Source organism: Rana temporaria, chromosome 3, assembly GCF_905171775.1.
Source record: "Rana temporaria chromosome 3, aRanTem1.1, whole genome shotgun sequence".
Classification (NCBI taxonomy): Eukaryota; Metazoa; Chordata; class Amphibia; order Anura; family Ranidae; genus Rana; species Rana temporaria.
Genome location: NC_053491.1, coordinates 167,708,706 through 167,724,044, shown reverse-complemented (window position 1 = coordinate 167,724,044; position 15,339 = coordinate 167,708,706). Strand labels below are relative to the sequence as shown.

The window sequence follows — 15,339 nt, the reverse complement described above, 5'->3', positions numbered from 1 at the left end:
ATAATTATATGTGCTCGTGTACACTTTTACATACTTTTTAACAGAAGTACATACCTCAGCTGTTTTTGTCAGTTTTTAGCTGAGGAGACACTCTGGAACTTTATAAAACCTCAGGAAGACTGAGGTTAATTTTTGAGTGGTTGCACTGCATGAAAGGCAATGAGGACAATAAATCGTCTTCTAGATCAGGAGGGGAACTGGTCTGTACAGTTGCTTTCTGCACAGAGAGATCCAGGGAGACTGTGACCCCACTAGATGAAAGACTGTACTGAATCTATGTTATCTTTACATGTACAGATTTTCTATGTCTAATTTACCCTAATGGGACCCCCTCTGTCTTTTAAGCAAGGCTGTAGCTATGCTATTGATTTTAACTCCTATGCTTACATGTAATGTTCTTTATTAGGAACTAGTTACCATAACTGTGAAGTAACACTGCAGGCTTCCTTTTAAATGCTGCCACTAAAACAAGCATTTTTTTGTAGATTTGATGCTGTTTTCATGTTCAGGAACCATGTTGTGCAATTTCTTCCACTTATGGTGTGTGCTGTAAACTTGCATTCACATTTTTTTGCCTGGTTTTGACCTTTCCAAACAGCCCCCCCCCCCATACATCAACAAATGAAGAATGTTCTGTTATTAAACGTTCCATTGGATATCTGATGGAATCTAATCCGATGGATTTTTTCATCAGATATCCGATAGAAGTTCAATGCTTCCGAGCATGCGTCGACTTGTTTCTGAACATGCAGGGATTTTTGACTGATGGACTTCCCCACAGATGATCGTTTGTTTCTATCATTTTTTTATCCATAGGAAAAATTTAAAACAGGTTCTATTTTTTTTTCATCGATGGATAAAAAACCGATGGGGCCCACACACGATCGTTTCATCCGATAAAAACGGTCCATCGGTCCGTTTTCATCAGACGAACCAATCATGTGTACAAGACTTTAGTCATGTTCATGACAGTGTTAATAGGAACAGCTTTATCACCATCTAATAACAGAATTCACTAAGGAATCGATTGTATTCTGGCTTCTACTAATATCCAGTGCAATATAAACAACTTGAATGGAAAAGTCTACACCTGTCAATCTTTTGTTTTGCTCCCTTGCAGCTATGTCCTTACTGTATATCTTTGCTTCCCAGATTTATGTCCAAAACATTAAGTGGGGGTGTTGTTTAATTTGTGATGGTATTAAATGTATGCATTATAATAGCACATAATTAGAAGCCAGTTATACCTAAATGAACAAAAACTGACTGTATGCTGTATTTTTCAGCATACAGTAATTGAATTTGCACTCCTGGACAACAATAAAATTAGACTTTTCAGCAATTTGCTTGAAGCCTTTCTAGATACAGGAACATATTTTATATACAATCAGGCCTATCAATCACTGTGGCTCACTAAACCAGGCAGAAAACACAGGGTCAATAATTTAGCACAGTGTCTGAGTAGGTCCCATGGGTCCAATGAAACACATAGGGTACGGCTTACTTGAAATAGACTGTATCCCCTCAGGAGATCAGGAGAGTAAATGAGAGATTCACATCTGTATCAGTACAGGTAAAACACCAATGTATTTTTTTTAACTTTCATTTTATAGAAAAGTTTAGAATAATACAGTACTGAAAAAATTTCAAATTTACAATTAGTTACATGTTGTAGTTACAGACGTATTGTAGAAAAATAAACAGCGAATATCAACATAGAGTAGCATATACAGTAAAAACTTGGTTTGAGAGTAAATTGGTTTGAGAGCGTTTTGCAAGACAAGCAAAACTGTTTAATTATTTTTGACTTGATATACAAGCGATGTATTGATAAACAAGTAGCATTATGTCACAACTGAGTATAAAAGAGAAGCGAGGCGCCAATAAGTGTAGCAATATGGTTACATTTAATGAAGGTACAACATTTAGCAACATATTGCTACACTTAGAGCCCATTCACACAGGGGCAACACGACTTCTAGCACGACTTTGGGAGGCAACTTGGACACGACTTGAGTATGAATCATCAGGCAACTTCAAGTCACCTCCAGGACAGGAGGCTTTCCAGTGGCCAATCAAACAACAATCAGCTCTGTGGGAGGGAGGGGGGAGGAAGGGGGTTGCCTGAGAAATGTATGTTCTCTTCCTGTATTGTTGCTTCAGTTAAGACAGTGATCCCACTTCTGAGGCGACTTCCATTGAAATCAATGGGTACAAGTCGCCTAGAAGTCGGAATGAAGTAGTACAGGAACCTTTTCTGAAGTCGGAGCGACTTTAGTAGTGTACATTAAGACGGCTCCCATTCACTTCCATTAATTTTCTCGACCGCATGACTTGGGGCAACTTGGGGTGACTTGAAGTCGGATCCCAGGTTGCCCCAGTGTGAACCGGCTCTTAGAGGTGCCTCTCTTCTCTTTAATACTCTGTAGCTCCTGCTAGATTTTGCTTCTAATCCCCTTGTGGAGGCTGCCATTTGTGGATGGACATTTTATGATTGCACAACCTTATCACATTGCTATAATCTTTTTATATGGACTATAAACTGAAGAACCTATGTGGAATGAATCATTTGAGTTTACATTATTTCTTATGGGAAAGTTTGCTTCGATATACAAGTGCTTTGGATTACAAGCATTTCTGGAACGAATTATGCTCGCAATCCAAAGGTTTTACTGTATTATATTTTCAAAGGGAGGGATCATAAAGCAAAATTTATGACAGCCATACATTTCCCTGGAGCAAAATCTTCATAATAAAGATTCAGCAAAGTCAAAACATAGAAAAAAACAAACAAAATGTAATGCGAAACATGGTCTAGTTCATCAGCACTAAGACATAGCTCTAGGCCATAAATAGACCCTCCTAGGGAAAATATCTGCATAATGGACTCTCTTTAACCACTTCAGCCCCAGACCATTTGGCTGCCACATGACCAGGCCACTTTTTGCGATTCGGCACTGCGTCGCTTTAACTGACAATTGCACAGTCGTGCGACATGGCTCCCAAACAAAATTGACATCTTTTTTTCCCCACAAATAGAGATTTCTTTTAGTGGTATTTGATCACCTCTGCGGTTTTTATTTTTTTTGCTATAAACAAAAATAGAGTGTACATTTTGAAAATATTCAATATTTTTTATTTTTTGCTATAATAAATATCCCCCAAAAATATATAAAAACACACATTTTTTCCTCAGTTTAGGCTGATACGTATTCTTCTACATATTTTTGGTAAAAAATTGCAATACGCGTTTATTGATTGGTTTGCGCAAAAGTTATAGCATCTACAAAATAGGGGATAGTTTTATGGCATTTTTATTAATAATATTTTTTTTACTAGTAATGAGGGGATCAGTGATTTGTATCATGACTGCGACATTATGGTGGACATATCGGACACTTTTGGCGCTATTTTGGGACCATTCACATTTATACAGCAATCAGTGCTATAAAATAGCATTGATTACTGTGTAAATGTGTCTGGCAGTGAAGGGGTTAACCACGAGGGGGCTAATGTGTCCTAGGGAGTGATGCTAATGGTTAGGGGGTGTGGCTACGAGTGGCACATCACTGATGAGAGGGAGCATACAATCAGTGTCAGTGTCACTAGGCAGAACAGGCTGGGAGATGCTTGTTTACACTTGCCTCTCCCCGTTATGTGACTCAATCGCGGGACACCGGTGGACATCGAGTCCGTGGGTCCCATGGGCATGGTCACGAAGCTCGCGGCAGGCGCGGGGCGGCAAATTCAAAGTGACGTAAATATACGTTGATTTGCCTGTCCGTGCCATTCTGCCGACGTATATCCACGTGGTTAAGGTACCAGCATATATAGTATAATAAATAAAGGTTACTGAACAGATAACATACAAAGGTAAAGTACATTATGAGTAATGAAGCCCTGGTGCCCATAAAGAATAGAATTTTGGCAGGGACTGGTCTTTTTACATGAACATGAATTCAAAGTGCGTTGTTAGGTTATGAATGGTTAACAGAGTCAGAAATAAAAATACAGGAAGGTTTAGATGCTTCCACAGTCTAGTAATACAATGCCTGGGTGCTGTTAAGCTATGAACAATCTTTCCGATTTTTCACCTTTGCACCCAGCCCCAAAAAGGCCAGTTCTTATAGGAACATCATACCCTACCACAAAGGAGATAAATAAAAAAGTTTGCAGCCAAAAATGTGTCAAACTGGGACATGTCCACCATATGTGTAATAGTGTGCCTTTATCTCCATGACCTTGGGATATAGAACCCTCTGTGTAAAATTGTGTGTGGTGATTCTCATGAGATTCTTTGAGTAAAAAAAGGCACTTGACCACAGTTTTTCTGTGATTTTGGTACCCAAGACACCTTACTATGTTTTTTAACTGAGTAGTGGCTGTGTGGTATTTTAGAATGTTGGGGGCCAATTTTCAACTCTTTTTTCACACAAAAAGAGCTTTCTTTTGGTGTTATTTAATAACCACTAGGTCTTTATTTTTTAAAGGTATTTTTTCATTCCTTTTTATAAAATGTTGCAAATAAATAATAATTTTTTCATACATTTAGGTCAACATCTTTACTGCTACATTTCTTTGGTGAAAATTATCCAAATTCCAAGTGTGTAGGTAAGTTATAGAATCCACACACAGTCCAAGGTATTTAGTAAGCGACATGGCAAGTTTTCTAAAATTGTAATTTTTTAGTCCCAATTTTTGGAAAGTTAAGAAATTAAAAAACGATTTTTGTCACAATTTTCTTATTTTATTTTTTTAGATACTGTCATTAGTGCAGTTCAAAATCATCATATAACTGGTTTGGTGGTGATCAGGGATACTAACTTGTGACAGTATGTAAATATATATATATTTACATTTTTTTTTATTTTTTATTTTATTTAAAAAAAAAAATACTGGAGCCAGAGCTGGGGATGTGATTGTAATGTTTTTTTAACAACCAATGATTGCTGATAACAGTAAATTCCACTATTATATGCAACCATTTTTTCAGAAATTAAATCTATTAATTTAGTGTTTTCTATTGTGATTATCTGTAATTGGCCACATCTAATCACATGGTACAGATGGGCTCTGATTGGCATTGTCTGTACCATGCAATTACTGTCACCAATCACAGAGATCAACACAATAGTACACAATGAATGGCATGAATGGAAGCCATCCATTGTGTACAATTGTCATGTGATCTGCTGTGATTGGTCAGAGGTAAAAGCAAATATATTTCAATAAAAAAATTGTGTAATCAACACGGATCTCCCCCGGCGCATCGTATCTGAGATACGCTACGCCGCCGTACCTTACCTGGCTTTGGTTCGAATCCATAAAGATTTTGCGCCGTAAGCTACGGCGGCGTAGTGTATCTCAAGCGGCGTAAGGGCGCGGAATTCAAATTGGGCGGGTAGGGGGCGTGTTTCATTTAAATGAAGCACGTCCCCGCACCGAACGAACTGCGCATGCGCCATCCCTAAATTTCCCGCCGTGCATTGCGCTAAATGACGTTGCAAGGACGTCATTGGTTTTGACCTGGACGTAAATTACGTCCATCCCGATTCACGAACGACTTACGCAAAAAAAAATATTCAAATGAAACGCGGGAACGACGCCCATACTTAACATGGCAAGTCTATCTATACGCCACAAAACAGCAGCTTTAACTATACGCCGGAAAAAGCCGACTAGAGACGACGTAAGAGAATGCGATGGCCGCACGTACATTAGTGGATCGTCGGAAATAGCTAATTTGCATACCCAACGCGGAAAACGACGAGAACTCCACCCAGCGGACGCCGAAGTATTGCATCTAAGATCCGAAGGCGTACGAAGCTGTACGCCTGTCGGATCTAACCCAGATGATCTTGATTTGAGGATTCAAACCAAAATACGACGTGGGAAATTTGAAAGTACGCCAGCGTATTCTCTTTGTGGATCTGGCCCATTGTATGCAGCTTGGTGTAAAATACACAGTGGAGACGATTATGGTATGTAAATAAGAACTGAAAAAAGTTAAACAAACCGGTTAGCTCATACAGAATATCTCTACCAATTCAACTTTGGAAGACAGGAAAGTTTATTAAAATGGGACGTCTCAGCGTTCCCACTGTCAAAGAGGTGGATTGTATCATGCAGAGTGTGATGAATATGTTCAGAGAGTTTGATCATCTCCATCCCGGCCAAAACCTGTGACCAGGATACAGAGGAGGAATGCTAATTCTAGGCAGTCACCCAATGAATGGCTACAAAAGCTGTGTGTATCAATCTCTGACATGAAACAAGAACGTCTGAATATGCACATCTGTGCTGTCAACGTAAAAAGGTGACCAGCTATCTTGGATGCCCACAAAACTGCCTGTTGCCAAATCAGTTTAAGGTGTTTGTAACAAATGTGGAGGAAGGAATCTGAGGGCAGCCGTGAAAGCAATGGGGATACAGCTGGTAATATGGTGTGGAGCTTGGCAGGTGCCAAGTACCATCTGGTATTTAATTTAATTGCAGTTTCACAAGTAGACAGAGATCTTGTATTTTTATACATGTTTTCTAACATCTCTTCCCATTCAGGAGATGAAAATGTGAGATCAGTCTCCAACTCCCAACTGGTCTAGTTTTTTAGTCCAGAAATGCCTTGTTAAGAAACCTGTATATGCGTGAGATTACTACTCTATCTCTAGAAGTGTATTCACAGATAAGTTCAAATTGAGTGTCGTATCTGGAGATAGCTATAATATTCAGAGGAAGATATTTTGTGTTCGGCTTGGAGTTGGGTGGATGATTTAAATTGTGTGCCAGATTTAAAGGATGCAAAGGTAGTCAAGCCTTTGGAGCTCCACCTAACCACACTGTCAAGTCTTGATTTTTTTAAGTGTTATTTAATATATATATATATATATATATATATATATATATATATATATATATATATATATTTAATTAATTATTTCAGGCACCTGTAGATTTATGTGTTTAGGAGTGGGGCATATCAGGCATGATTTATTGTTTTGTGTGCTTATTATTACCTAGCATAAAGAGTTAGGAAAGCACTGGGCATATTGGAAAATTTTGTTTTTATCACTTTTGAAATCAAGCACATATTTATATATATTTAAAGGATAAGGTAAAGATTAGGTAACATAGAGTATTATTAATTTATGAATTTGGCACAATGCACTGCACTGCATTACCTACTAAATTTGACAAATTGCAACCTACTGCTGCAAGATCCCACACACTGGTGTGAATTAAGTAAAACATGTGCACTCTGAATCTGGTGCAGCTGTGCATGGTAGCCAACGAGCTTCCAACGTCAGCTTGTTCAATTAAGCTTTGGCAATAAAACCTGGAGGCTGATTGGTTTCCATGCAGAGCTGCACCAGATTTTGCACTCTCCAGTTTTAGTAAATCACCCACACATAGTCTACTGTGGGGTCAAGGCTACTATCTTCTGTAAAAGCCAATTTACATGTTTAAATTTGAAGAATAAAGTTACAGTAAGACCACCACCGTTGTGTCTTTGATACCCTTTCCCTTCAGTGATAATTATGAACTGAGCTGGCTTATGTCTTGACATGCCCCCACACACTCATTTCCAACTGATTGTGTCAGGTCTATCTTGAACTAGTGGATTTTTGTTGGCATGTGGGCACTCAAGGGCTCTGGTCTTTGTTTTGGACTCTGGTTTCTGGTACTTCTCCACACTGACTAGCACTAATCTAGTGAGTTTTCAAGCTCTGGAGGCACAGACTACCAACACTGACTGGCATCCCCCTGTAAGGCTCGGGCCCATAAGCTCTGGTCCTCCTGCTTTTCCTTTCAACAGGTCTGTTAAACTGAGCTTCTAATTTGAATAGAGTTTTCTGGTATCTGGTGTTATTGATTGGACACACTTCAGCTGTGTATAATTTAAAAAGGTGATTGTTGGATGGGATTACTACAAACTGAAAAACTAAACGATTAGTGTGGGACAAAGAACACAGATATAAAATCAGAGGTAGGTATAATAATACATAGATAATTGTATGACGTATAAAGAAGTAGTGAGATCTACGAGTATAGTATAGGGCTATGGCTACTAAACAGTGTACTGAATTATTAGATATCCATCATAGCTTGAAGTGCAATACAATTTTAGTAAGATACAAAATACTTCTTTCATTTCATGAAGAAATCTGCAGGACACAGGAAAAGGAGTTGCATATTAGCAGACAGGAGATAGTTTGTGGTTGACCTAGGTCAAAGCTATGAAATGTATTGCTGTTTTTGACTTCTTCAGGTGGGATAGCAATAGTATTGTTTTTCAGGGTAATTATTTTTCAGACTCCCTGGAAAATATGTATTTCTTGTCCTAGTCATCTATCCATTAAAATGATTGTATGACATATTTACTGTATTTTATACAATCATAACAGAGGTTACTTTGAAATATTTTTTTTCTAAATATTTTAAATGCATCATATTATATGAAAACAGTATTTAGCTGCCATTGTTTTTTTTTCAAGTAACAGAATTATGTTCAGTATCTCATGTGACCAGGGTCATATTATTTTATTAAGCATTCTAAGCCAGTCCCTGTCAATGTTTCAGTGCAGCCTGTTTTCTGAGTTTTTTCCCATTTGTTATAATTGCATCTTACCCTACTGTACCCCATTATGGCCTCTGATTGGCTGGTTCTTACTGCCAGTCAATACAAGGCCAGAGTCAGAGAAGCCTGCTGCTACATTGCACAATATAGGAAGTACTAGACAGTCCTCATTTAACTCCTAAATTAAAGTACAGCAGGGGTAGGCAACCTTAAAGAGGTGGAGAGCTACCTGAACAGCATGGGAAAAGTCAAAGATCACTGGGCACAGTATCACTTCTTTACACCTGATATAAACCTCTAAATTGCCATACTACCATTTCACAATTGCGTGGGGTTTAAATCATGGGTTTAAATTCGGTAGGGAGGAGGCAACATATCACCTCCTCACCTCCTCGCCACCTGTCAGTGCCTGTTGCACTTGTGAATGAGCCTTTATTTGCATTTGGCAGTGGCACCTTTAGGAATCATTAACACATAAAGTTGGGGGTGGCAAAACCCTGCGGTTAAGACACGGTTTAACCGCCCCCAGTCCCTACCCCCTTTAGCTGCTGGGACAGCAACAAAGGTGTACACATGCCACAGGAGGAATTAAGCCCCCTACTAGGAATAGAAAAAAATTATTGCTGAAGGGCAACAATTGGGCAGACTTTAGAGGCAAGACGGGAACAACAGGATTAGAAAAAATATATATTTATTACAAAAAATACAATTGATATATAAAAACAATTTGGAATATGCAATAGTGTTGAAATTAACCTCTCGTCAATGAGTGTTGGTAATGAAGACCTAAAGATGAAAAGCGGCGTCTCGAACCCCAGGGGATTGCCTATTTCGTATAGCACAGGCTATCCCCTGGGGTTCGAGACTCCGTTTTTCATCTTTAGGTCTCCATTACCAACACTCAGTGGCCACTTCGCATTGGACAATCCACACTGGTAGACTGTGGCTACTCTATATGGATATATTTCCTACTGTGGCTTTGGAGCTCTCCTCCTGCCCCGGTTATACATGGTTCTCTGGTTACTTATCAGATTTACTCCCGATAAAGGATTTAATGCAACCATGATCTCAACATAGATGAAATCCCTTCCTTGTGTTTGGCATTCCAAACCCCTTTCTAAACTACGTATAAATCACTAAACGATTGATGTGGCATCTGCGATGGAAGGCTGACAACCATCTACAGGAAGGGAGGAGTCTGGAGATGGCGCGGTCAGTGTGGAGGGGTAGCTAGACGGGACGCCCGCTCTCCAGCCCTGCTCCGAACTCACGCTGATATGAACGGGAGCCGGATCCCCCGCTCCCTCCGCTAAGGCATCCCCCCTTCCCCCCCCCCCCGGACCGAAGCCCCTGGTCGGAGCGGACTTGCAATACCTTTGCGTGATCTGCGATCGGGTCTCCCCGAACTGTTACCTTGCCACGTGGGTTGGGCGGCTTCCCCGGCTTCCCTGGCCCCACTGGCTGGCGGTGCGGCGTGGTGTCAGGCTGCGCTGCGTCTTCCTGGTTCCCCGGAGCGTGCGGGCGGCTGTGCTGTGGAGGTGTGCCGCGCCGCTCCGGGAGAGGGGCCAGGGGGAGGGGGTGACGCGGCGCCAGGCAGCTCTGCAACCCTGCTGCCCAGGCGAAGTGAGGTGTCACATTTTGGATTTAAACTAAGAAGACCGAGTCTGTGGCTGGCCCCACCACCAATGCCATCAATAGTAGGTACAGAAACATCTTGAAACCCATCGCAGCAGCTCATATGTTCTTTCTATCTAGAAAGCCATTAGACTGGTGAGTACATTTTTGAGCGCACTTCATCCATCAGAGTGGTGAGTACAAACGTCCTTTTAAAGAAATAAGAACTAAGAAAAATAAATATATCAATGGGACATTTTTTTTTTTTTTTTTTTTTTTTTTTTCTGAGGAGAATGGCAAATGGATGTGACTGACATGAAAGCAGGAAATAATGTGATATAAGGGATATGAGCTCATCACTGTCATTTTGTGGCTGTAAAGATGTCGGTAATTTCATAGTTTCTCTGGTGGCTCCCCCTTGACATTTTTTCTCTTCCTATGGGGAGTAATTAAAAATACAGTGAGAATTTTTTTTTTTATGCGCAGGACATATGGAACTCTTTTCGCATTATATTTCAGCATCTACAGTATAGATATGAGTTGGCAGAGAACGGGACTAAAAACTGGCAGATATAATGGTAAAAGTACAGCATATAGTATAGTTAATTATACTACAGCGCCCTGAAAACCTGTCAAAGTCTTTGAGATAGACAGGGCACTGGAGACTGACAGAAGAGGGGGGTCAGTATACGTGTTTGGCGCCCCGAATATCTTCAAGCCAAAGCCAAAGAGTAGAAATACTATAGCAACTTTAAACTGTGATATAAGAAACACCAAAAGGTATTGTCTTGTGCAGTATACACCTCTCACAAGTGCAAAACGGTCTTCCTATAAAATCTTTGTAAAGTGTCGCAGTTACAACTCAGGCGCGAGGATGACCACAAGGGGAAAAGTAGTGAAAGGTGGGGCAATTCCAAAGGTCCCCCGCTTAAGTCAAAGCCCAGGCCCGATGTGCAAATTTGTGACCCATGGGACAAATGGAGATAATCAGCAGATAGAAAAACCATCAACTGGCAGAGGAGGCCAAGCAGAAAAAGAAAAAAAAAAAAGATAAGGAAGGCTGACAACCATCTTGATAAATTAAATATTTAATTTTCTACTGCTAAAATTCTCCTACCTCGTCCTGAGGAAGCCCAAAGGCAAAACGCGTAGACGAGAGGATAATTTCAACACTATTGCATATTCCAAATGGTTTTTTATAATATATATATATATATATATATATATATATATATATATATATTGTATTTTTTGTAATAAATATATATTTTTTCTAATCCTGTTGTTCCCGTATTGCCACTAAATTCCGCCCAATTGTTGTCCTTCAGCAATAATTTTTTTCTATTCCTATATTTTCAGATGTTGGCAAATGTGAGTGCTTTTTTGTTCCCCTTCTTCCCTAGTTTGATTAAGCCCCCTACTACTTTTGGTGGGTGCTAATGCCTGACAATTATGACCCATTCAGGAAAAAGGGGCCACTCTGCAACTGCATGCTACTGCGAGGTCCAAGGGGTTAAAGCAGATGGTGAGAAAGCAACACAATTCTGCCTGCTTTAACCCCTTGTTTACTGTACAGCAGAAGGTTGCAAGTCACTTGTAGAGTGGCCTCATTCACTTGAATGGGTCATATTTGGCATATACTACACCCACGAACCATGATAAGGTGTAAAACTCAGGCTGTGGCTGCGACATGTGTACTCCCCTGGCCACTGCAGCTAAAGGGGGTGCAGTTGGGGCGGGGTGATAAAAGCATATCTTAACCATGGGGCCTATAAGGCTGCTTTCACACCTGCACTGTGGGTACAGCGCATTGCATCTGCAACTTTGCTGGGTTAGCTGAGCTAAGTGAGTGCACTCACTGGAGCGCAGGGGTGTCGGACTGGTCTTGTGGAAGATTGACGGTCAGGTAAGTATATGTCTTCCTTAGAACAAAATGAACAGTTAACCCATGCAGTGCAGGCACAACTCCACTGCACAGGGAAAAAAATTGGCTGAAATTCTTCTTTTCTAATAATTTCACCATCTATTTGCTTACATACTCTCTACAGCAAGACGTGGAGTGCAGGTCATATACAGTACATACTTCTAATAGCAAAAGTTGGATTATCACCATGCATGGCACTACCTAAGGTGGCTACAGTGGTGGGGACAGTTTTGTTTATAAAACTGAGGGGTGAATGATGGGAAAGGGGGCACAGTGGTGGGAATAGCTCAGAAAAGAGAAACAGCTGGGGGGGCACAGTGGTACTGAGCAGGGCCGCCATCAGGGGGGTACAGGCAGTACACCTGTAAGGGGCCCGGAGGTCCCCAGGGGCCCAGATGGCAACCCCCTTTAAAAAAAAATATTCTTTTATTTTTTAGGGGTCCGGAGGTCCCCAGGGGCCCGGAGGCCCACAGGGCTCCAGATGGCAACTCCCCTTTTTTTATTTTTTTTTATAAAAAAATAAATAAAACATTTAATATATTTTAAATTTTCTTTTTTATTAAAGGGACAATTTTTTTTAGAGGTCCAGAGGTCCTCAGAGCCCCGGATGGAACCCCCCCCCCCCCTTTATTTATTTATTTTTTATAAAAAATATATATATTTTTTCTAATATATTTTTATTTTATTTTTTATTAAAGGGTGAGTACAGTATATGCAGAGATAGAGCATGGCCAGAGAGTAGGCTCAGAGAAGAAGAGACATAGTAGAGTGATCTGTCAAATATCAAACAGGATCAGAGTACTGATCAAGATATAAATTGCATTTACATTTTAGTTTAAGGCTACTATTGTCAAGTAATCAGCAATATAAAATGAACAATTTTAGTGTCTTCTATTTAAATATTTAACCTTATTGCACAAATCTGTAGCACAATGGAAACTCTAAATGATGTCTGCACCAGAGTAATTTTACAATATTATAAGGGGGGAGATTTACTTAAATTGGTGCACACAAAATCTGGTGCAGTTGTGCATAGTAACCAATCAGCTTGCAGGTCTAAGGCTGGGTTCACACTATACTACACAACAGCAGTACGACTTTCATCCTACTTTTCTCTGCAACATCTGTCCTACATTGGTCCTACATCCATCCGACTTTCATGAACAGGATACTACTTTGATCTGACTTTGTGATAGTCTGACTTGTTCTTTGACTAATCAAAACAATCCCAGAGTGAGATAAATTCCTTTTACTGCTGCTGTAATCACAATGTCGGATGTCAAAAGTCGGATGGTAAGGACAAGGGTCCTACTTTGGCCCGACTTCAATGATATTCAGTGGGCTGAAGTAGGATCAATGTCGGACCAAAGTAGTACAGGGAGCGTTTTCAAAGTCGCTCTGACATGTGTCGGACCAGTTAAGACAGCTCTCATAGGGAAACATTGTTTTTCACACGTCATGCGACATGAGCTCCCAATGTCGGAGCGTTTGTCGGACAAGTGTGAACCCGGCCTAATTGTCAAAACGTAATCGAACAAGCTGAAGCTAGAAACTGATTGGTTACTATGCACAGCTGCACCAGATTCTGTGTGCACCCATTTTAGTAAATACCCCGTAACACAGAGGCAGACTCGGTAATGTTAGTAATTAGTGGGCTGCTGCATGTAACTTCAAAGCATAAATATTAAATATATTAAAATGTATTAAACATTGATAGCTTTGCTCGGAGGGATTATATTACTTTCAGTTTAAAAAACAAGTGTCATTTATTTAAGTTTTCACCCTTCAGTGAAACTCTCTTAAAACAACAAACTAGGCAAAGGAGTAATTTCTTTGTTTTTATTTGAATGCGAACTGACACTCACTGGCCTGAAAAAACTTCAATAAAACCATTCCTTGAGTATCAGAGGAATCATTCATACAAAATGTGTAGAACAAACTATTAATACAAAAAATTACTAAATAACTTGTACCAAGGTGAAGCCCATACCCTTAACATTGCATTCATTTATACATGAGTATGTATCTTGTGTTCTCCGATGTTACATACATTACAAAACGATTGTACTGAGAAACCAAATGATCTAGGCTAGTAGCTATATGTAAATCTTAAATGAATCATTTGACCTGTAAGAAAAACTAGTTTTACCATATGACAGTTCAAGTACTTACAGAGAAAGACTGGATTTTCAGCAGGGTTACCATTTTGACAATGGTTTCACAGTGTGTTGCTGTTGTAGGCTCAGTGTTACAGGCATTATGAGTACTAATGTATGGGAGATTCAGAGTGGGAGAGAAAAAGAGAAGTGACTGGTATGTGCATTTCCTAAAATGTGTCTTACGTGGAAGGCATGACTATGCACTTTAAAAGAGAAAAATAAAAAGGTTTTGGTTAAGGATTTTTCATACCTTATTTTTAGAACTTTCCAGGAAATATGCAGAATATTTTATGTAGGGGATTTAATTTTCCTCCTGGTAGAATGCTAGCAGGTTACAATCATTGAATTGGTGCACACAATAATGCTTATTTGCAAAGGATATTTAGGAACCAAGTGGGAAAAATCATATCTTCTTCTAGTGTAAGGGCTCTTTCAGACGGGACGGATCCGTGATGAACCACCCCGTGAACCTCTGCTTGCTCAGCTCATAGGTATCAATGTATGTCCCTTTTTCATCCATAAACGGATGGATGAAAAAGCGGACATACGGTCCGCATGTGCGAAAGAGCCCTAACACTCTTTATCCTATACTGCACACAGACAGGGCACACTGCAGTTTGACTGAAACTGTCAACCAGCCCTTTCACCTTAAACCAGGGGACCCAGCTGTTGCAAAACTACAAGTCCCATGAGACATTGCAAGGCGGACAGCTACAAACCTGACTCTCACAGGCAGAGGCATGATGGGACCTGTGGTTTCCAACAGTTGGAGGGCCACCAGTTGGAGACCCCTGCCTTAAACCAATTTACCTCCCAGTTCCTGCAGGATACTGATCTTTGTTTTGCAATTAAGAGTTCTGACCCATTACATTTTCATACAGTCTTTGTTTTAGACTCATAGTCCAGAATTTTGTAAATGCTACACAGATTATTTAGTTCTCAAGATATTTAGAATATATTTGAGAAATAATTCCTTTAACACAGTATATAGTAAGAGCAGCGACCTAGCTTTATGTGCTTGCATTACATATTTTCTTCATGATTACAATACATTTATTACAATTCAA

At 39.9% G+C, this 15,339-nt stretch overlaps 1 protein-coding gene across 2 annotated transcripts in view; it reads right to left on the bottom strand.

Annotated features, from left to right (window-relative positions):
• The window catches only part of TFEC (transcription factor EC), a 106,406-nt gene extending 91,975 nt beyond the window's left edge, over positions 1–14,431 (bottom strand). For both annotated transcript variants that reach the window (XM_040343780.1, XM_040343781.1), the window contains exon 1: positions 14,286–14,431. In XM_040343780.1, coding sequence (XP_040199714.1) covers positions 14,286–14,318 — 33 coding nt within the window. In that variant the 5' untranslated portion in view covers positions 14,319–14,431. The remainder of the gene's footprint in view (positions 1–14,285) is intronic.
• Between the last annotated feature and the right edge of the window lie 908 nt (positions 14,432–15,339).